At 57.8% G+C, this 24,203-nt stretch overlaps 1 protein-coding gene across 3 annotated transcripts in view; it reads left to right on the top strand.

The window, feature by feature from the left end:
- Window positions 1-919: 919 nt before the first annotated feature.
- Window positions 920-24,203, top strand: part of SHC2 (SHC adaptor protein 2) — a 28,834-nt gene continuing 5,550 nt past the window's right edge. For all 3 annotated transcript variants that reach the window (XR_006214551.1, XM_042977468.1, XM_042977469.1), the window contains exons 1-10: window positions 920-1,384; window positions 14,358-14,428; window positions 16,365-16,425; window positions 16,605-16,724; window positions 18,340-18,393; window positions 18,533-18,584; window positions 18,679-18,805; window positions 20,037-20,190; window positions 20,820-20,877; window positions 23,457-23,600. Coding sequence is in view for 2 of the 3 variants with exons in the window: in XM_042977468.1 (XP_042833402.1) it covers window positions 920-1,384; window positions 14,358-14,428; window positions 16,365-16,425; window positions 16,605-16,724; window positions 18,340-18,393; window positions 18,533-18,584; window positions 18,679-18,805; window positions 20,037-20,190; window positions 20,820-20,877; window positions 23,457-23,600 (1,306 nt within the window). In the remaining variant the exon portion in view is untranslated. The remainder of the gene's footprint in view (window positions 1,385-14,357; window positions 14,429-16,364; window positions 16,426-16,604; window positions 16,725-18,339; window positions 18,394-18,532; window positions 18,585-18,678; window positions 18,806-20,036; window positions 20,191-20,819; window positions 20,878-23,456; window positions 23,601-24,203) is intronic.

The raw sequence follows: 24,203 nt of genomic DNA, 5'->3' as shown, positions 1-24,203 counted from the left end.
GTGGCATCCCTGATCCCCAGTACAGAAAGAATCACCCTTTCAGGTCTGGGTGGGGGACAGAGAGGTTGGGGACCGAAGGGCGGGCCCGCCTGCGAGGCTGAGGCCCACGAGTTCAGCTGGGTCGCTGCGGGAAGGGTTCCCCTTTCTCACATCCTCTCCAGAACTTGTTTTTTCTTGTATTGGTGATTTTAGCCATTCTGACAGGTGTGAGGCAATATCTCCCTGTAGGAGGAGCCCGTGACCCTCCAGCCCCGCGTCCCCGGCTTACAGCCTTGGAAAGTGAAGCCCACGGGCAAGCGGCAGAAGGGGGCCTCGGCTTCGTCCTGAGTCCCCCCTCCCAGACCCAGCCGGCCCAATTCACACTTCCGACTACGAGCGGCCGCTGCGTGCCCCTCTCTGGGTCTCAGCTTCCCCATCAGGACACAGGGCAGGGCGTGATTTTCAAGTACTTTGCAGCTGGAACAGCGGTTGGGGTTAGGGTTTGGGGCTCTCTCCTCGGACCGCGTCCCCACCCCTCTGCAGGCCTCAGTTTTCCCATCGGTCAAAACCGGGAGAAGACAAGTGATTTCCAAGTCTCTCCCACCTCGGTCCTTCTAGGAATTTGGACAACGGGTGGAGGGGCCACGCTGGGGTCGCTGTCCGGGTCTTGGGTTGGAAACATCGCTCCCTCGCTGGTTGGCGGATCCCAGGCAGGGTCCGTGCCCTCTGTGGGCCTCAGTTTCCCCAGCCTCCCCGCAGGCGCCGGGACGCCCAGGGCCCGGGTCCCAGGGGCGCAGCCCCCCGCGGCTGCGCGCTGGGCCGGGCGGATGACATCACCGGGCCGGGGGCGGGGAGGGAGCGGGAGGGAGCGGGACGGAGGGGAGGGCCTCCTCCGCGCCAGGCGCAGCGCCCGGTCGGGCTCGGTCGGGCGACCGCGGCCATGACGCAGGGTCCGGGCGGGCGCACGCCCCCCGCGCCCCCCGCGCCCCCGGAGCCCGAGGCGCCCACCACCTTCTGCGCGCTGCTGCCGCGCATGCCGCAGTGGAAGTTCGCTGCCCCCGCGGGCTTCCTGGGCCGGGGCCCCGCGGCAGCGCGGGCGGCCGGGGGCGCGGGGGCCGCCGACTCCCAGCCCGAGCCGGCCGGCCCGGCCAGCGTCCCTGCGCTGGCGGCCGCGGTCCTGGGCGCCTGCGAGCCGCGCTGCGCCGCGCCCTGTCCGCTGCCAGCGCTCAGCCGCTGCCGGGCCGCCGGGGGCAGGGGCCCGCGGGGCGCGCGGGGGGCGGCCGGGCCCGCGGACGCCAGCGCCGACGAGTGGATCCGCAAAGGCAGCTTCATCCACAAGCCGGCGCACGGCTGGCTGCACCCAGACGCCAGGGTCCTGGGGCCCGGGGTCTCCTACATCGTGCGGGTGAGTGCGCCGGCCGGGATCCCGCGGACCACACCTCCCCCGGACCCCAGCTGGGGGCGCCCCTCCCCCACTTCCCACTCTTGGACCCTCGGACCCCTCTGCCCCCTCGTCCCTCCTCTCCCCGCCACACCGGACCCCCACCTCCCGCCGGCTCTGCGCCGGCCGCCCCCAACCGGGAGGCTCCGGGCTCGGTGTTCCCACGGCGTCACGTGGGGAGGGGCGGGGCGAGGGAGGCAGGTGGGTGGGGGACACGCATGCGCAGGGTGAACGCGCTCCCGCTCCGTTGCGCCCGCTGGCGTAGGGTGAACGCGCTCCCTTTGGCGCCGGGAGGGGGGGTGGGGTCTGCGGAGGGCGGTCGCGGGTGGTCGCGTCCTACCGCCGGAGCCCGTTCAAAGCTCTTTCTCGGACGGCGGAATCGGAACCTGCAGAGACCTTGGCCCAGGTGGGGGGCCCGGGGAAGGGGTATCCGGACCCGGCCGCGCCCAGCCAGACCGCAGTGGGACTAGGGGACTCGCGCTGCGGTGTGAAGAGAGGGGCCCTCTTTTATCCCGGTGCTTTACTGGGAACCTTGCAAACGCACGGAACAGCCCCTGTGTACCTGCACCTACGACGGTCAACATTTTCGCCTTCTCCACTCAAAATACCTATCCTGGCGTGTGGTTTTCCATGAAGCAGAAGGAAGTAAGCGGCCGAGTGTGACGCTTGCTGTGAGATGTCCCGCACGCGTCTCCCTAGATAGCCGTCCTCCTGCACACGCACAGCTCATTGTTACGTCTGGGAAATTACCAGAGATCCCGAAGTGTCATCAAACTGGTAGTCATTCACACCCCGTCAGTTGGCCTTTGGGGACCAGGAGCCTGGAAGTTAATGTGATTGCATTTGGTTATCTGTCCATTCCCTTTACAACCGTGTCCAGCACCTCTCCCAGGACTGGGCTGAGTAGTGTCTCCCGCTAAATTCATGTCCGTGGGGACCCGCGAATGCAGCCTTATTTAGGAATAGGGTCTTTGTAGAAGCAATCACGTTAAGATGAGGTCATCCTGGAGGGTGGCCCTAATGTAATGGTTGGTGTGTTTATGAGAAGAGGGCATAAGGACACAGACGCACAGGGAGAAGCCACGGAGGACAGAGGCAGAGGCTGGGGTGATGCAGCCACAGTCCTGGGGGCACGAAGGGTTGCCGCTCGCCACCACCGGGAGCTGGAGGAGGCAGGAAGGACCCTCCCCTGGAGCCTGCAGACGGAGTGCGGCCCTGCCTCCACCTTGTTTTCAGACTTCTGGGCCTCCAGAACTGGGAGCATGTATGTTTCTGTTGTTGTAAGCCGGCCAGTTTGCGGTACTTCGTCAGGGCCGGCCCCAGCAGAGGACTGTGCCCCTGATAGGGTGGACGTTCTGGATGTCCCAGACACTCCCTCCACGCGGGGTCCAGGTGTGCTACGTCACATCCCAGGGGGGCCTGTTAGATGTGTAGAGCCTCAGGCCCAACGTGGAGTTGTTGAGGCTGTAGACTGCCCCACACTCTGGATCTGTCTCTTTTCTCACGGCGTCTGTTAACTGGGTTCTTTGCCCTTTCCCTTCCTGAGTCCTGGCAGTGGGTCCACAGGCTTGACCGGATTCAGAAGTGGCTTTGTAGCAAGAGTGTCTCGTGGGTAGCGCTGCGGACTTGACAGGGGAGCTGTGTCTGCCCACTGGCTGTGAGGGCAGGCGTGTAGGATGTTCAGAGTTCAGATGCTTGCGTTGTGGGGTGCGGGGTGTTGGGTTCTTCCAATGATCGTGACATTTTTGTCAATGCAGCAGGTATTTAATGCATGCCCACCCTGCCAGGCACGGACAATCTGGTCGGAAATGGGGAAGATCTGGTGCCTGCCCGTACAGGGCTTAGATTCTAGAGGGAGACACTGACAGTAACTAACCAAGAGAACACATAAATGGAAGGTGCAGGCAGGTGCTAAATTACGATGCAGGAATGAAAGTACCAGAGAGAGACTGGGTGGTCACCTCAGCAGGGGCATTAAGGAGAAGGCATCTCTCGGCGGATGACGTTTAAACTGAGACCTGGAGCTGTGAGGCCCCAGACACAAAATGACTTGGGAAAGAGAGTTCCAGGCAGGGGCAAAGCAAGTGCAAAGGCCCAGTGGCAGGGAATGAGTTTGGCATGTTTGGGTAACAGCAGGAGACCTACATGGAGCTTAGAGAAGGAGAGAGAAGAGATTTGCTGGCAAGTTTGGCTGTAGATGGTTTTAAGCAGGGGTCGCGGGGTGGAGTTGGGGGTTTGAAAGGGTCTTTCTGGTGGCGCTGTGGAAACGGGGTGGGGGTGGGGGCTGGAAGGGCAGCAGAGAGACCCAGGAGGGGGTGAGGGGAGAAGACCTGGACCCGGGCAACGTGAGGGTGGAGAGAGGTGGGGACAGGGTCTGTGTTGGAGATGCAGCCCAGAGGGGTCTCCGACTGACAGATGAAGGGCCCTGACCCTGGCCGGTCGGAGGGCCCCGTGGGGTCCGAAACGGCCTCGGCCCCCCGCTGTGTTTGCCTGGGAGCCTCTCTCCGCGCGCGCCTACGTCACAGAGCCAAGTAGCGCCTTTTGGTTTACAGAGCGGCATGAGGTTAAGGCAGGGGGCAGGCATCCCTCAGGTCACACCGGGATTGGCTGGTCTGAGCAGGACTCTTTCACACTAGGACCCTGGGACTGCAGAAGAGGATGTATGGTTCCCATTTTGTAAGTTGGGAAACTGAGGCACAGCGCGGCAGAGCGTGTCCACAGATGCGGAGTGAAAATCCAGTACCAGACCTGGAACTAAGGTCCCTCCCACAGAGCCTGAACTCACCCGTCTGTCAAATACGAGGGCAGTTGACAGATTGACAACCCCAGAGACATCCCGTCCTGGGACCTACAGATGTGTCCCCTCACACAGCAGAGGGGACCTTGTCCAGGCCCCTGAGGCGGGGGTGACCCTGGGGGCCCCGGGGGCCCGGCGTCCTCACGAGAGGGAGGCAGAGAGCCGGGCGGACCCCGTGCTGCTGGCCGTGAGGATGAGGAGGGGCCGCGGGCCCAGGATGCGGCGCCTCTGGCAGCCGGAAAAGGGGGACACGGGGCTCCCTGGGGCCCTGGGAGAACCGGCCCTGCCCACGCCCGGGTGTTAGCCAGGAGGCCCGGGTCCGACCCTGACTCCAGAACTATAAGGGAATAAGTTTATGTTAAACTTGTAGTCTTTTATCGTAGCGGCAAGAAGCAGCTAGTATGTCAGTTGGCTCACCTCCCCGACGTCACAGAACCGTCACAAAAGCCTGGAATGATCCCTGTTTGAGATGAGAAGGCCCGGCCCCGGAGAGCAGAGATGGGAACGTGGCATCTGAGTTCTAGGTGCACCGTGTTCAGTGCCGTGTGCAGATCAGGGGGGATTATCCTCGCAACTCTGAGGTTTCCCACCCATTTTATACATCAGGAAGCGGAGGCACGGCGAAGTCCAGGAACCTGCCAGGAGCGCTGTCCTGGTGAGGGTCCTGGCAGCTGCGATGCCTTCAGCTGTATCGCACATCCTGCCTCAGGGCTTAGAGGTAAAAGGTGTCGATTGTCGTATGTGAGAAGAGACCCGGGTGGACGGCGCTGTGCTTACCTCAGCAGCTCGGTGACCTCATCATGGATTCAAGCCCTTCTCTTGTGTTGGGGTGAATGGTGTCCCCGTGTTCAGGTCAACTTGGAACCTCAGAACATGGTCTAATTTGGAAGTAGCGTCTTTGCAGATGTATGACCCGAGGATGAGGCCATGCCGGAGGAGGGTGGGCCCTGAATCGGCGACCGGTGTCCTTGTGAGCCGTGTGAGGGCCGGAGAAGGAGGCCACACGAGGGAGGCGGAGATTGGAGTGACCTGGCTACACCAGGGGCTGGACAGCAGCAAGGACCCTCCCCGGAGCCCCCAGAGGGAAGCACTCCGCACCACTTGGATGTCAGGCCTCTGGTCTCCGGACTCTGAGGGCACGTGCTTCTGTTGTTGCGAGCTACCCAGTCTGTGGTGCCCTGTTACGGCCTCCCCAGGAGACGAATACACCACCCTTGACGTGACTTCCCTCTCGGATTAGTTCCTTTCCTGGCTGCAAAGCAGTGGCTGTGACTCCACCTGTCCCGTCAGCCTGCAGAAAAGACCCTCTTCCCGCGGGGCCTTTTTTGAATAAGGGGACCATTCCCAGAAATCCCTAGCCAGCTTCCCCTCATGTCTCTTTGGCCAGACTTGTGTCCTGTGACTTTCCCTAAACCGAGGTCATCGCTGCCCAAAGAACTTTCTGAGATGATGGAATGTTCTAGATCTGTGCTGTCCAGTATGGTAGCTCCACGTGACCCTGAGCCATTGAAATGTGGCCGGTGTGACTAACAAACTAAATCTTAATTGTACTTAACTTTAAATTCAACTGGTCCCACGAGGCACGTGCTTACTGTGCTGGGTGGCTCATCTAGTTTCCTTTGGTCTTTGGACCTTGTCTGAAGAGGTAGATATCTGAGCAGAAGTGAACCTGCGATGTGGACAAGCCAGAATTTGCACCAAGCTGCGGGGACTGCTAATCTTGTTTTCCTCCCACTCCTACAATTTGACACTTCCGACTTCTCCATTCACTAGAATTTCCCTGATGAGACCTTTCTGCTTTTTGAGGTGCCCTCGCTCGTGTCCTTTCAGGAGCTCTTCCTGAATGAAGGTTTTTACAGCGTGTGCCCGACTCTGCTCGAGGTGCTGTGGGGCACAGAAAGACAGTGACCCTGCCCAGGCAGACTGACTCTGGGTGTGGAAGGGAGCTCAAGCCTGGACACATGTCAGTGAAATGACTAGGACTCCGTGTCGCCCAGTCTCTCCTGAAGTGTGGTTCTCATATCTTGGCAATACGCAAGGAACTATGGGAGGCTGACTGAGTAGAGATGTCCTTTAGCCGCAAATGTAGCTTATTCCTTGAAGGAAAGGGGTAGAGTGTCTCCAGGGTGGACTAACTCAGTGGCTTGACAACATCCCTAAAGACCTAGGTCTTTCCATCTTTTTGCACTGCCATCTTCAGCATGCTGGCTTAGCTGCCCTCGTGGTCACAAAACGGTAGCCACAGCACCAGGCATCACATGTGGATGCAGTCACATGTACTGGAAGAAAAGACCATTTCTTCCTTAGTTCTCTTTTTCAGAAACTCTCCACCATTCTTCCCCACCCCCTCCCTCATTTCCCCCAAATGGCAAAATCCATTCACAGTAAGGGAAATCGGATTACCAAAGTGGCTTAAACCAGTTATGAGCAGTGTGAGGTGCCTAGACATCTGGGAACTTCTTGGGCTCCACCCCAGAGCTGGAAACTCTGCGAGTGGGCCCAGCAATCGACGTTTCCAGGTGATTCCAACATCCGTTAATGTTTGGGAACCACCAGTTTAAGACAATTGCTTGCCATCCTGTTGGATTAACCACGACTTACTAATACCTGGTATTTTGAAACCCTCCGCCCTGAAATGAACTTGAGATACATATAACACCTACCCGCACATTCATTTCCCCTTAAAATTCATGTGATTTAATAAAGCAACAGTGGAAAGAGAAGCTCAAGGACAGCGCTTGATGGTAGCCTAGGGGGTGTTTCAGGATGTAAACACGCAGACTTCGTCCTGTAGGAGCAGAGTGACGGGAACAGGATCCAGTGCCTTTTGAGACCCACCATGCACGTGGCAGCCACAGACACCGTTGGAGGTGCTGTATGCAACTTGATGTTCCAAAGTAGGGGGCACCTCTTGGTAAAGTCTGAGCTACACAGAATAAGTAACGTGTCGATACGTGTGATGGTTTTGTTAATTCCGTGGCTGTTAAAACCATACTGAGAAGTGAAACATGGAATCACCACGCGACCCAGCAATCCCCCTCCTGGGAGTGCACCTCAAACAATTCAAACCAGGGACTCAAGCGGGGATTCGCAGCCCCGTGTTCACAGCAGCACACTCCACAACAGCCAAAGACAAAAAAAAAGTGGACACACCGCAAGTGTCCATCGGTGGATGAAGGGTGAACACGACGTGGCGCGTCCACACCCCGGAGGGTGACCCAGCCCCAGGAAGGAAGGACGTCCTGCCACCTGCCACCACGTGGACGGACCTGGAGGTCACTGTGTGCAGTGACGGGAGCCAGACGCAGAAGGACACGTCCCGCGTGACCCCACTCACAGGGGGTCCCCAGAGGAGGGACAGAGAGTAGACGCTGGGAGCCGGGGTGCGGCGGGGGGCTGGGAGTCAGTGCTTCACGGGACAGGGTCTCAGTCTGGGGAGACGGAAAGTTCTGGAGACGGGTGGCAGGGGCGGCTGCGCGACAGTGTGAGTGCGCTCGATGCTGTTGAGCTGCGCGCTTAGAGACGGTTACGATGAGGGGCGCCGGGCTGGCTTGGTGGAGCATGCGACTCTTGATCTTGGGGCTGTGAGATCGAGCCCCACATTGGGTGTGGAGATTACTTAAAAATAAAATCTTTAAAGAAAAAGAGATGGTTAAGGTGGCAAATCTTACGTGTTTTCTACCACAGGAAGTGAACAGAAGTTGCCTCCCATGGCTTGGGTTATGATTGAGACGAGTTAAGATTGGAGGCACGGTGGTCACACAGGGTTTCCCACGTACACGAGAGCCTGCAGGCCATTCTGAAGTCCCTGGGGACCTAGGGCGGTTGGCATCAATGGGAGACTTCCCGTGTTAGGAGCAGGGCGCCCCCGCTTTCTGAAGAGCTCACACTGGTCGTCTTGCAGGCCGTCCCTGGGTCTGTGTCTGACTGGTGTTTGCTCACGATTGGGCTCAGGTTGTGCGTTCTGGGCGAGCAGCACAGAGCTGTGTGTTCCCCACTGAGCAAAGCAGGAGGCAGGGACGGGTGCCAGTCCCGATACCGGTTCTGGAAACTTGGATCGCTTGGTGTACTGGTAAGAATGGCGTTCCCCCAAATTCGTGTCTGCCAGAGCCTTAGAATGTGACTTTCTTTGGAAATAGGGTCTTTGCAGACGTAATCTAGTTTAGATGACAGGATGCCGTAAATCTACACGACCGGTGTCCTAAAAGGAGAGAAGTTGGACACAGACACACATGTGACGACAGGGGCAGAGACTGGAGTGTGCCTGGCAGCCGAGGACATCCGGCCACCCCCGTCAGAAGCTGGAGGACGCAAAGCGTCAGCTCCCCTGGAGCCCTTGGCTGCCGTGTGGCCCTGCCCACACTTTGGGTTTGGATGTTTGGCCTCCAGAACTGAGAGAAAATAAATTCCTGTTCTAAGCTGTCCGGATTGTGGTGCTTTGTTACGGTGGCCCCAGGACACTGACACACCGTCACACTGGTGAATTTATTTCCTTTGTAATTAGTAAGTGTCTGCGGGGATGTAGCGTGTGTGTGTGTGTGTGTGTGTGTGTGTGTGTGTGTGTGTGTTTTAATCCGACCTTTAAAACTGAAGGATGACAAGCATAAAGCGTGTGAGGGCGTGTCAAGCTCATCGTGTCTGCTTGGGCACCTATGGTGCAGCAACACCAAATCAGATGTGCCCGCGCGTCCCCCCAGGGGCCTGCAGCCTCCCCACCCCCACCAGCATAGTTTGGTTTTGTCTGTTCTAGAACCTTTCTGGGGAGGGGGATTGAGAGGCTGTGCAAACATCCTGGTTCCCAACACGCTCCCACTGATTCGTCTTAGCAGAAATGGACAGCTCTTGCCTGGATGGACGCTTCCCTTTCCGGTAATGATGTTTACTTCAGTGGCCGTTAGGAAAACACTGTTACGCATCAAACCGGAGCCTGATGGTGGCAACAGGCAGTCTCCTCTCTTCCTCATATAAGCCAAAAAAAAAAAAAACCCAAAAAACAACATATAATTCAGTACCATAACATGTGCCCGCTTAAATTGTACAGTTCAGATCTTTAGTACATTTATACAGTTGTGAAACCCTCACCATGATCTAATCCCAGAACATTCCTCACCCTGAAAGCAAGCCCTGTCCCCATTAGCATTCACCCTCACTCCCCTTCCCCTCCCCCGGCCCCCACGAGCCCCCTCCTGTCCGTGGATGAGCCTGTTCTGGACGTTTCACACACACAGACTCACACCCCGTGTGGCCTCCCGTGTCGGGTTCCCTCCCTGAGCGTCGCGTGTTCGGGGTCCGTCCGCGGGGCGGCGGGGGCGGGAACCTCGCTCCTGCTCGCGGCCGAGGGACGTGCGCGTGCTCGGGGGACGCGCCGTGTCGATTTGTTCATCCATTGATGAAGATTTGAGTCATTTCCTGCCATTTCCTTGAAAAATAAACCCAGTTATGTTTATAATTGGAATTTATTTAAAATGAAATGTTAAGTGAACGATAGTATGTGCCGTGTGGCACGACTTGAGGAGGTAGATGAGGGCGGTGGGAGCTTGGCCCCGTCCCCTTCTGGGCCTCGGTTCCCCGACTGGTAAATCACCCCTTCCCTGTGGCGTCCTGGGGTGGGCTCTGGGCTGCCCTGGTTTTGCACGTGCACAGGAGCAGGTGGGACGCAGGGCCATTCAGGGGTGTCCTGACCTTCCGTGTTAGTGTCCTGGGGCGGCTGCAACACATTAGCACAAACGAGGCAGCTTAAAACACAAGGGTGTTCTCTCCTGGTCCCGGGGCTCGGGGTCTGAGACCCAGCCGGGGCAGGCTGGTTGCTTCTGAGGCCCGGAGGGAAGCACCTGTCCCGGCTCTCCCGGATTCTGGAGGTGCCGGCCTCTCGAATTCTCCACACTCCACCTCCAGCCTCACACACCTCCCTCTGCCTGTGTCTTACTGGGACACTTGTCTTGGATTTGGGGCCCATCCCATCCACAGGCTCCGGGGGGTGAGCACGTGTGTCCACCTTCAGGGGGGCAGCCTCCAACACACCACGGCTGACGTTGGGTGAGTTTGTGCTTCTAGGACAGAGGTCACACTCGCTGGCAGACCCAAGGCTGAATTTGACCTGGGATCTTCTCCCACTGCCTTGTCTTTATGTTTGTTTTAATGTGTATTTATTTTTTGAGAGAAGGGGACACAGGACGAGTGGGGCAGGGGCAGAGAGAGAGGGAGACACAGAATCTGAAGCAGGCTCCAGGCTCTGAGCTGTGAGCACGGGCCTGACACAGACCTCGAACTCACAACCTGTAAGATCATGACCTGGGCCGAAGTCAGAGGCTTAGCCCCCCAGGCACCCCTGAGTTTTTACTTTTAAAGAGAAGGCAGTGGGAAGGGGCACCTGGGGGTTCAGTCGGTTAAGTGTCCGACTTCAGCTCAGCTCGCGATCTCCCGGTCCGTGAGTTTGAGCCCCGCGTCGGGCTCTGTGCTCACAGCTCACAGCCTGGCGCCTGCTCTGGCTCCAAAGTCCTGGATTTCTTGTCTCTTTAAAGAAGACTCGGGTGTCTGGCAGCACTGGGCCCTCTGGCTATGGAATATGCAGTTTACCCCAGTCCCCACTCCTTCCTGTTGTGCAGCGGGGAGACTCCAGAGCCTAAGGGCATGGGTTCAAACCCCGCATCTGCACCTACCAGCTTATGACTTTTACTGAGCCTCATTGGGCCTCTGTTTCCTGAGAGTGGCCACTCCACCTAACAGTGGTCATTCCAGCACGGGGACGTGAGTGCTGTCATTAAGAGAAGTAATGTGTGCAGCACGCTTGTGTGATAAGTGGGTTGTGATCCATCAGTGTGGGGGGGCTCCCCTCTCTGCTGGCCTCGCCCGCCTGGCCCTGTAGGGATCTGTCCCAGGGCGGCCCCTTTGTATCCCCTCTTGTGTGAGCTCCCCCTTCCCTTCATCTAAGGAAGGGCCGGGGGCACACTGGAGGACTTCAGCCTCACGGCTAGGGAGGGCTGGCATTAGTTAGGTGAGTCTAGGGAATTAGGTGGTATGGGAATCAGAACCCGGGCCTAGAACACCGAAACCCACCCAAGCTGTCCTCTCAGTGTGCAGATCTCCTCCTCGGAGCAGTGACCACGGCAAATTCCCTTTGAGGTCCCCTGTGTCTAACACATGCCTGGCATATAGGCCGTGCCCATCCATCTGTCCATCTGTCCATCTGTCCATCGGTCTACCTGTTCATCCATCCATCCATCCATCATCCATCCAGCCAGCCAGCCGGCCGGCCATCTTCCCTGCCACCCATCCATTATCCATTTGTTCACTCATCCATCCATCTGTCCATCCATCACCCTTTCATGCATCCATCCACCATCCATCCATCACCCATCCATCCATCCATCCATCCACCCACCCAAGAGAAGGTGAAACAGATCTGTTCACTTCCCTACTTAAAACTCTCCCATGCCTCCCCAGCTTGCCCAGCATGAAACCCAGACCTTCAGCATAGCCCCAGGGCTCTGCAGCCTTCTTGCCTAGATCCTGCTATCCTTCTTAGCTCTTTGTGCTCTGCTCTAGCTGCACTGGAGTGAGCCTGCAGCCTCTTCAAACTTGTTCTCACGTGTGGGCCTTGTAGTGGCCATTCCCTTTGCCTGGGTCTTTGCTTGCCTCGCCCCTTGTCTTCCGGTCACTACCTCAGGTGGCAGTCGCTGTGTCGCGAATCATCCCACAGTCTAATGCAGGACAACAAACGTTATTTTTTTGTGGCTTTGTGGGTCAGCTTGAGCCGATCTCTTCATTCCCGTGGCAGTTGGCCAGTGTCAGCTGGGATGATAGCGATGGGGACGTGTCTGTTCTCACAGAGCAGGCTGGCCTAGCAGGGTCTCAGGGACCTGGGACTAGTGAGGGGACAAGCTCCAGGGCACAAGGGCCTTTTAGGCCTTGGCTGCGTCACCTTTCCTGACATGCCATTCGTGACATGTGTCATCTTTCCTGACATACAAGGGCCTGGATAGGGGGAGGGATAGAGGGAGGGATGGGGGTGGGTAGGGACGGGGAGGGGAGGAGGGAATGGGGTGAGGGACGGGTTGTGAGCATAGTTTCAGTCTGCCAACAGCCTGTGGTTTCTCCCCTGGAAACAACCACTTTACCATGCTAGAATCTGCTAGAATTACTCATCTACTCGCACTGTGTATACTCGCATGTGTGCACATCTTCCCCCTTGACCCCTTGTCCGAGGGAATCGTGACTCACCATGACCTCTGTTCTGCACCTTGTTCCTGCTGATTAGTAATATACCTTGGAGATAATTTCATGTAAATAAACAATTCTTGTCTCTTTTACAAATGCATACTCTTCCATTTCAAGAATGATTTGTTTAGATTTAGGGCCCCCGTTAAATTTAAAGTTCCAACGAATACCAATAATTTTTGGCATAAGTATGTCCCATGCACTATTTGGGGGCATACTTACACTAAGAAATATTCATTGTTTAGTGGCAATTCCAGTTGGCCTGCAGTCATGTATTGGATCGCACAAGCCCAGATGTGTTGTTTTAGGGTGTCTCTTATTTCTTGCTAATTTGTTCAGTTCTACAGGTCCCAGCAGCAAGGGAGTGCGTGTGCAAAAGCTCTCCCTGAGGGGAGACTGAGGCAGGAGACACAGAAGAGGGCCAGGTGTAGGGAGCCAGCCCCTGGTGCCAGCACCAGGGGGGGCCCAAGGGCAAAGGGAGTGGGTAAGCGCGGATCCATCGGGGCACCAAGCACCTGTCCACCTATCTCCCTGTAGTCCTGTGCTCGGAGCCCCGTGGAGCGGGCAGAACATGGGCCACCCCACATAGTGACTTGTAAACACACTGGCAGTCCCTGGGCTGATGTATCTGTGGGCTAAAGTCCTAAAAATGGAGTTTCAAGGTCAAAATGTATGGGCATCTATGATTTTTAAAAAATTGAGGTAAAATTGACAAAATTAACATTTTATTTTATTTAAACAATTTTTAATGTTTATTTCTGAGAGGGAGAGTACAAGTGGGGGAGGGGCAGAGAGAGAGGAAGACACAGAATCTGAAGCAGGCTCCGGACTCTGAGAGCTGTCAGCACAGAGGCCGTCATGGGGCTCGAACTCACAAACCGCGAGATCATGGCCTGAGCTGAAGTCGGACGCTTAACTGACTGAGCCACCCAGGCACCCCAACCATTAACCATTTTAAAGTGTACAAAGTTTAATAGTATTTAGTACATTCGCAAGGTTGTGCAACCATCACCATTATCTGGTTCCAGGACATTCCATCACCCTAGAAGAAACCTGTCCTCATTAGCCATCATCCCCTCCCCTCCCCTAACTGCTGGCACCTGCCAACCCTCTCTGTGTCTGTGGATTTACTTGTCTGGACGTTGCACAGACAGGGAATCACAGGACAGGTGCTGCTGCCACGTGGCCCTCAAGATGCTGTGCCAGATGCCCCCCAGCACACAGGCACTGGCTGGAAAGAGGCTTGTGGCCCTAGTCTGGTCCCCGCTCCCCCTCCCTTGGCTGTGGTCGAAGCAGTCTGGGAGCTCTGCTGACTGTTTCTACCTCCTCTGTCCCTCTGCATTGTCTCTTGGAGGTTCTGAACTACCTTTCCGTGGACATGGTGGCCTAGGCAGGAGTTAGCAAACTTTCCTTGGAAAGGGCCAGACAGTCAATGCGCTGGGTTTCACAGGCCAGATGGTTTCCTCCCAGTCTGCTTGCAGGCCCTGTGCCGGGTTCTGGGGCTACAGTAGTGACAGGAGCATCACCATCCTGGTCTTCCTGGGCTCACACTCTAATGGAACAGGAAGGGAGAACAAGCAGCTGATGGTTAAGCCAAAGCGAGACTGAGCCTGGAGGGTCAACCAGCTTCCGTGGAACAACTTGCTTAGCATCAGGGAAGGGGGTTCTCTCTGAGGAGGTGACACTGAGCCTGGAGACGGGGAAGGAACCAGTGCACACGAAGATGGGGAAAGGGAGCAGCAGGGGCACAGCAGGTGCAAAGGCCCTGAGGCAGCAAAGCTGGACATTGCTGAGGACGGGGCTGGAGACGAGGGTGAAGAGCTCGCTGCAGGGAGGGCTTGGATTCACTTGTCACCTGACCCAGGCTCTGCTGGGCTCGTGCTTAGGGCCTGCCTGCTAATTGCTTCTTCTCTCTTCTCTTAGTACATGGGCTGCATCGAAGTCCTCCGCTCCATGCGCTCTCTGGATTTTAACACTCGCACCCAGGTGACCAGGTGAGCCTTTGAGACCGGCTGCTGTGGGGCCAGGGCCTCGGGGCAGCTGAGGGAGGGCTGATGTGAGGCTTTGGAGAGGTGGCAGTAGCCGCTCAGACAGTCTGCGCAGCAACATTCCCTCCTGCCTCACAGCTTGGAGAACAGTGTGGCGGGACTGAGAATGGCCTTGTGGCGGGGCATAAGCTGAGTTCCAGCTCTGTCCTGCCGTCCAGTTGTCTCTGCTCCCCAGACCCCGGATTCTAATAGAAATGACACCTGGCGCCTTGCCGTGTGTGAATTCCACAGGCGTGCTGGACCCGCGGGTGCTGGCTGGTGTCCGGCTAGGACTCAGGTCAGGCCTGGAAGGGGCTAGGAGCTGGTTCTGGGTGGCACCTCCGTTGTCCCTGCTTTTTTTGGTGCAAAGCACATCGATCTCGTGATGCTCTGAGCTGCCAGGAATGAGTCATGAAGAGGCTTAGGGATCCACGTCCATTTTGTTTTTTGATGTTTTATTTATTTATTTATTTATTTATTTATTTATTTAGAGAGACAGAGCGTGAGCGGGGGAGGGGCAGGGCTGCCAGCTGTCAGCACAGAGCCCCACGTGGGGCTCGAACGCATGGACCCCAGCGAGATCATGACCTGCGCCCAGCCACCCAGGCGTCCCAGGATCGAGGTCTTTTTGCATGTGAAAACAGGCCATTCACTGTAGACATAAAAACACTCTACTGAGTTGTAATTCACACATCAGACAATTCACGCACTTAAAGTCCACAACTCGATGTGTTTTGGTTTCTTCACAGAGGTGTGCCTGTTCTGGACGTTTCCCAGACGCGGACTCACACCCCGTGTGGCCTCTCGTGTCTGGTTCCTTCCCTGAGCCTCGTGTGTCCAGGGTCTGCCCGCGGGGCGGCGGGTGCGGGTGCCTCTCGCGCCTGCTCCCGGCTGAGTGATGTGCGCGTGCGCGGTGGAGGGGTGTCCGCGTGCGGGGTGGACACGTTCATCTGTGGACGTGCGCGTGCGCGGTGGATGTACCTGAGTGACACGTGCGTGCGCGGTGGTCGCGTTTCTCTGCGGATGTGCGCATGCGCGGTGGACACACCTGCGTGATGTGCGCGTGCGCGATGGACACGTTCCTCTGTGGACCTGTGCCTGCGCGGTGGACGCATTGTTTGTCAACCTGTCAAGGGACACTTGGGTGGCTTCGACCTTTTGGTGATTGTTGTGACTCGTGCTGCTGTGAACGCGCGTGCACTGGTTTTGTGTGCACGTGTGTTTTCATGTCTCCTGGGATGGGAGGTGGGGTGTCGGGCTGTGTGGTGTCTCCACATCTCGCTGTTTGAGCAGCAAGACCTTTCCCGCCGCGCCTTTTTGCCTTTGCGCCTGCCGGGTGTGAGGGCCCCGGCCACTTGGGGCCCAGCACGGTCCCTCTGACCTTCAGGGCTCGTGAAGTTCCAGTCCTCCCCGGGGCTAGCGGTTTCACAGAGGTCTGTCTCTTAGTCTGGCGAGCCCAGAGCAGAGGTCACGCTCTCATGCCACAGCTGGGGATCTTGGCTGGCCTGTGGCCGCATGACACTTGGGGTCCAGGCTGAGGCCCTATGTCGTTGGCTCCCCTGAATCTCACCCCTGTGGTTTGGAGTTGGGCCATGGCCCAGGGATGTGTTGGTCACTGAGAAGGAAGCCCCAGAGGGCAAGAGCTGAGGTCGGTATGTGCATGGGTATCTGCCGGGTACAAACGGGTTGGGGGCTGAGAGTCCCCCCGTCCATGGCTCTGTTCCTCCCTCCTTTCTCCAGGTACCCGCTTCCCTCCCTCCTGTGAGCCCCTTCCCAGCTCAGGATCCAAGTACCTTCTCTGCCCATGGCTTCTGCCCCTCACACTCCCTGAGCTCCTACCCCCTCCCCAAGCCCCCCTCTGAGTTCACTAAGCCTCCTCCTACACCCCCCCCTCCCCTTCCAGGGAAGCCATCAACCGGCTCCATGAGGCAGTGCCTGGCATCCGGGGCTCCTGGAAGAAGAAGGTGGGTGACGGGCTTGTGGTCCTGGTGGGTGTGGTTGGAGCGGGGGGGGGGGGGGGGGGGGAGGGCGCCGTGGCCTTCCTGGACCTTGCCCCAGCTGGAGCCCCTCTGCTGCCCCACCTTTTCCAGTGCCTGGGCTCCCCACTGTGCAGGCCCAGCACTGCCCTCTGCCCTGTCCCCAGGCCCCGAACAAGGCGCTAGCCTCCATCCTGGGCAAGAGCAACCTGCGCTTCGCTGGCATGAGCATCGCTGTGAGCATCTCCACCGACGGCCTCAACCTGTCCGTGCCTGCCACGCGCCAGGTGAGTGCCGCCACCCGTGTCCTCAGCCCCCAGCAGCCCCCTGTGCAGGGCAGGTCCAGGGTCCCGTGGGCGAAGCTGGAGAGATGACAGGTGTGGGGCTGTGTGTGAACATGTTCACCTGGAGATGTGCTGAGGCCCCGCCTGAGCAGGAGCCGAGCTGCCCTCATGGCACTCACAGTTGGCACGAGTGCGGGGGTGGGGTGCAGGGAGGCTGCTGAACCCCACAGTGCCCAGGACACCCCCGCCGAGATGGACCCCACCCCATTGTCAGCAGTGCTGAGGGTGAAAGCCCCTGGCCGGGAATCTTCTAGTGGAAACAATCTAGCAAAATAATATTGCACAGATAAGGGAATAATTACAAATTCTAAAAAGCATTGTGAGGGGCGCCTGGGTGGCTCAGTCGGTTGGGCGGCCGACTTCGGCTCAGGTCATGATCTCGCGGTCCGTGAGTTCGAGCCCCGCGTCGGGCTCTGTGCTGACGGCTCAGAGCCTGGAGCCTGTTTCGGATTCTGTGTCTCCCTCTCTCTCTGACCCTCCCCCGTTCATGCTCTGTCTCTCTGTCTCAAAAATAAATAAACGTTTAAAAAAAAAAATTAAAAAAAAATAAAAATAAAAAAATAAAAAGCATTGTGAGGCCAGGCAAGGGGTGCTGTAGGGGTGCACAGGGCACTGTAACCTAGCAGGGGTGTCACGAAGGGCTTCCTGGAGGCGGTGATGCTGGCTCCAAGGGAGGAGGTGAGGAGAGATGTCCCAGGCATAGGTCACCCTGTGGGGAGACAGAGCTGGAGAGGTCAGTGAGGCTCGTGGTGGGGAGTTAGGACTTGTCCAGACAGCACTGTGAGCCTGGGAAGAGCGGTGATGTGGGGGCACCACGGAGGGAGCCCAAGCAGGGCATCTGTGGAGCACCTGGTGAGGCGGCCACTGCTCCCTGGGCCCTGAAGGAACATGAGCACTGAGGACAGCAATGGGAGGTGGCAAATGGATGCAAACGAGCACGTGAATGAACACGGAAACAGGCCTGCAAGTGTGCACCAAAAACAAGCATGCAAATGAGCAAGCAAATGTAAATGAGCATGCAAATGAGCACGCAAATGAGCACACAGATGATGATGCCTGGGCGCTGGTGCCAGAAAAGAGCCTCTGGCTCTTCCCTCCTGCGTCTCCTCCAAGCCTCCATGGCTACATTGGCTGTGCCAGACTAGTGCGCCGTCCGCGGTGTGTGTCTGGGCGGACGCACGGGCCAGAGCACCAGGCGTGAGGGTGCAAAGATGGGCTTGAGTGTGTGTGACTGCATGTGTGAGCATCTGTGTGTAGGAGGGCGTGTCCATTTGTCTGTGCACGTCTGTGGTTGTGTCCGTGTCTGTGCACGTCTGTGGGCTGTCCGTGTGTCTGTGCACGTCTACAGGAGTGTCCATGCATCTGTGTCTGGGTGTCAGAAGTATGCACGTGTGAGGGTGGCGGGCGTTCCCCATCCAGCTGCTCTCCTGGTCACCCTGGTCCCCATTCTGACTCCGGCCCTTTCCTGGTCGCTTCTCTGTGGCCCTGGCCTGGTGAGCCTGCCCCCTTCCCCGGCCCCAGGACTGTGGCCCCCATGACTGTGTCTCTCTCCCACCAGGTCATTGCCAACCACCACATGCAGTCTATCTCCTTTGCGTCGGGAGGTGACACGGTAAGGCCAGGGACTGGGGGGGTAGACTTCTGGTCCTATCTGTGCCCTACGGCCCCGTGCCCATCCACCCCTGCCCCCTTACCAGGCCGGGGTGGCCCCGGCAGGTCCAGCCCTCCCACTTGTCCTCTCTCTCCCCCAGGACATGACTGATTATGTGGCCTACGTAGCCAAGGATCCCATCAACCAGAGAGGTGAGGTCCCAGTGGGAGCGGGCGGGGGCCCTGTGGGCTGCTGTGCCAGTGGGCCGAGGCTACGCTGATGCTACGTGACCGTGACCCTCTGCAGCCTGCCACATCCTGGAGTGCTGTGAGGGCCTCGCCCAGAGCATCATCAGCACCGTGGGCCAAGCCTTCGAGCTGCGCTTCAAACAGTACCTGCACAGCCCCCCCAGGGTGGTCCTGCCCCCGGAAAGGTACCAGGCCACGTCCTCCACGTCTTCCCAGAGACATCGTGCCACCTGACCAAGGCCAGATGCGCAGTCCCTGCCCTCACCATCTCCACCCCGGGTGTGGGCCTTCGCTTTGTCCCTCCTTCCCTCTCTGCTCCCAGTGGGCACGCGGCTCCACTGCCTGGTCGCCACACCCTCCTCTATAAAACCCGGGTGAAAACAGCCCGCGCCCGGGCTGGGGCGAGGATTAGGGGAGCCAGTCAGTGGCTGTGGTCATCACCAGCCTGGACGGGTGTGGCCAACGCTTCTGCAAAAGGGCCAGTCAGTGTGTTCAGCTTCCTGGGCCAGAACATCTGCCTCAGCCATTGTAGCAAGAGCGGCTGGGGACCATACGTGAAAGGATCAGTGGGCTGCCTGCCAGCAAAACTGTATTTATAGGCGCTAAATTCGGAATTTCATGTAATTTTCACGTGTCACCAAATACTGTTCTTTGCATGTTCTCCTAATCACTTAAAAGTTTTGTGGTTTAAAAGAGTAGAAAGCATTCTTAGCTCCTAGGCTGCACGCATGCAGGCGGGGCCAGACTTGCTGAGCCCTGCTTTTAGCTACTTAGTAGCTCACTGGGTGGAAACTTGCCAGACTAAATGACGGACAGGTGAACGTGTTAGACGTACAAACGTGCTCACCTTAAGGAATAGGGAGCGTCTGCAGGAATACATGCTGCCGTGCGCTTCTCCTCCGTTCAGCCCCTCACCGGCATGCCTTCACCACACGGGCTCACATGTCCATCGTGTCCGCTCGCGGGGCCCTCCTCTGCTGCCTGCACCCTGTGCCTGATAAACACTGATAACAGCCTCCCCCGTCTGGCTGTCCGGACCGCAGTCGCCTGATCAATTTCTACAGGGGCCCTCGCAGGGCCAGATGGTGCTGAGGGCACTCCCATCCCGGCCCCGCGGCACCGGCCCTGTGTGCCAGACCGGCACCCTGTGTGTGCTGCCTGGTGGAGGCGGGGTGGGCAGAGGTGGGCGCAAGGGAGTGGAGACCAGCTGTAGTTTCTAGAAGGCACTGGAAAGAGTGCGAGGTCCCATTTTATAGAGGAGGAAAGAGCACTGGCCCAGAGCAGGAAGGGGCTCAGCCCGGCCCACCGAGCAAAGCTCCAGCCACGCGGCCTTGGCGTCCTGGCAGGAGCTCCCTCTCTCTCTGCCCCTGAGACCTGAGGTCCCTGCCTGTGCTCCTGCTTGCTGTCTGTCCCCAGGCTGACCAGGCCCGAGGAGTCGGCCTGGGGGGACGAGGAGGAAACGGAACACAATTACTACAACAGCATCCCAGGGAAGGAGCCGCCCCTGGGCGGGCTGGTGGACTCCAGGCTCGCCCTAACTCAGCCCTGTGCCGTCGGCGCCCTCGGCCAGGTCAGCCTCTGTGGCCCTCGTGGGGGAGGGATGGTGGGAGGTCATCTCGAGGCACTGGCTCCTTGGGCCTGACCCTGGCTTCTCCTTCTGCTTCCCTTCTCCTTGACCCTAGGGGAAGGTATCTCATGCTTCCCTGCCCCTCCTTTCCCTCCTTCCTGCCCCAAATTGCACAGATGGGTCTGGCCCTACTCCGGATGTGACTCCCACCCTCAGACACTGATTAGAGAATTCTATTGGCAGTTTAATCAGGGCCACGAGACGAGACAGGTTTCCAGGGGAGGTAATGAGAATGTACAACAGGGAGACTGACTTTGTGGTCGGAGGACTTCCACAAGGAAGCAGTGTTTGGGCTGGGCCCTGACGGGTGAACAGGAGTTGCCTGGGAGAGCAGTGCAGGGAAGGGCATCCAGGTGAAGGGAACAGCATGCAGCAGCCAGGGCCTGGGGGCAGGGTTGGCAGGGTGCAGAGCTTCCCTCTTAGCATCTGACTTAGGTCTCCAGCCGTGCAGGAGGGCAGGGTGTTGAATGGTGGGGTGTTGGGCTGGGAAGGTCCAGCCCTCCGGGAGGGCGGGGTGCTGGGCTGGGAAGGGGCTTGCACGTGGCAGAAGGACCCCTCACTCTCTTTTTCAGGGCGTATCACCTGCTCGAAGGGACACCCGCAGTCTGCCATGGGACCTGGGCCCCTCAGGTAACAGTAGGTACCCTGGAGGCTCAGGGAGGCCCCCGCCCCCCCCCCCAGTGCCTCTCCTCTGCACCACTTCACTTTCACCCGCGAGATGTTGTGCACCCCCCACACTCTTAGTTGGTTTGTCTTTCTTCTGTACAGACTGGGTTCATTGCATTTTGGGAGAGACACAGCATTCACGTGGTTCAAAATGCCAGAGCACAGAAAGGCCTTCAGTGAGAAGTCATTGTGTCACCCTGGCCCCGTTTGCCTATCCACCTCCCCAGTCAGGCCACCACTTAGTACCAGTTTCCGTTATTTTTCCAGTATTTTCCACGGACGTTCACGCGCATTCCAATCCATGTACTATGTCTTTCGCTCCCACCTAGCTTTTCCCATGTAGCAATCCATCCTGAAGTTCCTTCCGCATCAGCACGCGCCCCGTGCCCGTTCTTGTTCGCACTGCCCGCGACCCCCCCCCCGCGCAGAGGATCTCTTTTATCTCGCCTGCACTTGACTCACAGACACTTGGGTGGACTCCAAGTGCTTGCTGTGGCGTCTGTGGTGTGACGAAGGGCCACGGATGTTCGTCACTCCGCTGGTTCTGGTCTCGACATGGTCCGGTCCCCTGAGGGCGGCTCCTTGTTCTCTTGTGATGGAAATCACGCGCGTCCCCACCACCTGGCACTTCAGGCTTTGGCTTTCACGAATCGACTGGGTGTTCGGCCCACGAGCACTTTGCCCTGTTACACAGAATGAGAAGTGACGTAAGAGACCCCCTTGGCCCTCTGCTCCCAGTCGGGGCGCTCAGCCCCCCGGCTCCTCTGTGTCTCCTCTCGGGCTCGGTAAGAACAGGCACCCGAAGACATGGTGACTCTCCAGGCGTGCTGTGGGTGTCTTGGTCGCTTTGAGGTTCTGCAGCGTCAGCCTCCTGGAGCTTGCTTGCCTACGTAGCTCCTACTGGTGGGCACCGAGGGTTCCCCTCACACACACGGTGTGCAGCCCCGTTTTTCTCCTGTGGGTGCCGAGCCGTGAGGCTGCTGACATCAGAGCCTGTTAGTCACGTTACTGGAGGCCGCTAAGCTGCTCTCCGAAGCGAGGGTGCCCGTCGGTTCGCCCACCAGCCTGCTGTAGTCGCCTGTCCCCTCACAGCCTAACATCTGTGCTGGGCTTTTTTTTTTTTAGATCTTCCCAGATAATCTGGGCACTTCGCTGCCAAGCGTCAGAACCCTCGTCGACTGCCAGCACCCAGTGGTTAAAGAACCAGGTGCCAAGCTATAATGTGGCCCTTGTGTGCTGTTTGTCTGGGACATGGGCTGCTCACCCATGACTTCCAGGGTTCATAGGCACTTCCCAGCCCTGAGCCTTTGCACACACTGTTAAGGCTTCTTTTTACGCCTTTCCCAATTCTCTAGCCAAGAACTCCTCCCAATACATCAATGCCCCAGCTCCTGTGTCTGGGGATTCTCTCTGTCCGGCTTCTGCAACCTGAGTTTCTTCCCTCTTCCCTGGCCCTGGCCATGAAAGGCTGGGAGAATCCATGCCTCCTCCAGGCATACCGGGAAGCCTGCACTGAAACCTCTCTGCCCCCATCAGCCGTCCAGGCCTGGCACATGGTCAGCACTCATATCGAATCATATCTGTTTGCCAGACACTGTTCTACGGTTTTGGTCCTCACCCCGCTTATGAAGGAGACTCCTATTCTCCCTATTTTACAGAGGAAGAGAGTTAGGCACAGAGAGGGTGGCGAACTTTCCCCTGTCCACAGAGGGCAGGCGGAGCTGGCCTATGAGCCCAATGCCCATGAGGTTAAGGATGTAGTTGGCATACCATGGGGATTGCAAACAGTAGGGCCCTTGGGCTGGATTTGGCCACGCAGTGTGCCAAAATCATTATTTCTCTGCCAAGGATTAAAAGTGGTGACGTCTGGAAATGAAGAGACAGTTCTGAGAAAAATACGCACAAATGCCCTTTGAACCTGGGAAAAGCTCAGCCTTGCTCAAAATAAGAGAAATGGGAAGTAAGGTCCCCCAGACGCCATTTACCTGGGAACCTGTCAGACCAGCAAAAACCCAACACCCTGGGAGGGGTGAGGGCAGGGAAACAGGGCAGAGGCAAAGTGGTCAGGATCCAGCAGAATCTGAATGGGGCACTGAGTGGACCCAAGTGAGAAATCCCTCCAAGGATAATTTTTACTGTGGTTGTGGCTTTTGAACCATGCAAATGCGTTACACACTCACAATTAAGTTTGAAAAGAAAGGAAATCCTACAATAGGACAGAAACAGAAACACGTGACCTATGTGTCATGTGGATAGCATAATTACAGAGGGGACAGTTCGTTGTTAGTAATTTTTAGATGGGGACATTTAACAGAAACATGGGGGTTTCTGCCATCGTCCTGCCTAGTCGCAGTGGCCCCTCCCCGAGAGTGGCCCTCTAGTGCCCCACAGTCCCTGGTTGGACATTTATGGGTTTTCACTCCAGATGGCTCTGCAAGAGGGTGTGAAGTTTCCATACGGCAGGGAGGCGGGCTTGGGCGGGGCTCCCAGGTGAGGTCTGCTGCTCCCCCAGCTGGCCCCTCCACTCCTCCTACCCTCCCCAGGCCCACCAGGGGATGGCTACGTGCAGGCTGATGCACGGGGCCCCCGAGACTATGAGGACCACCTGTACGTCAACACACAGGGTCTGGATGCCCCAGAGCCCCTGCAGCCGGAGGACAGCCCCAAGAAGGACCTGTTCGACATGCGTATGTAGGGGCAGGCCAGCCTGAGGGGGGAGGCCATGCCCCTAGCAACCTGTAGTCTGATGGGGGAGGCCCAGCACTCTTCAGTTGGGACTTTGCAAAGTGGTGAGGGTGGGGTGGGAAGTGTTTCCTACAGGACTCCCTAGTGTGATAGGGGAGGCTCTGGTGGCCTCCCCCCACCCCCCTCCCCGGGGCTCTTCAGTCTGTTGGGAGTAAGCCAGCCTCCTCTCTATAGGGGTCCCTAGTCTGAGGGGAGGGGCCTAGTTCATGCCTGGAAAGAGTGGCTAGTATGATGGGGGAGGCTCAGGCCCCTCTTCTCCATGATACTCCTTAGTCTCTTGGGGGTGGGGGTAGCTCCTTACCTCTGGGTCTCCCAGTCTGACAAGGGGATTTTAGCTCCCTCCTCAGGTGACTCTGTGGCTCCAGGCAGTAGGCCCAAGCCCCTTCCACTGGGAATCCCAGCCTGGTGGGGGAGGCAACCTTGGGGGGACCCCAGTGTAATGAGGGAGGCCGAACCACATATTGATGGAGTGAACACTTGATTCCTTTCTTCCCTCCGTGATGCCCCAGCCTGAGGGGGTGGTCAGTCTATCGGGGGAAGTTTGC

The sequence above is a fragment of the Panthera tigris genome, chromosome A2 (assembly GCF_018350195.1).
Source record: "Panthera tigris isolate Pti1 chromosome A2, P.tigris_Pti1_mat1.1, whole genome shotgun sequence".
In the NCBI taxonomy this organism is placed as follows: Eukaryota; Metazoa; Chordata; class Mammalia; order Carnivora; family Felidae; genus Panthera; species Panthera tigris.
This window is presented reverse-complemented; position numbering and strand designations above follow the sequence as displayed.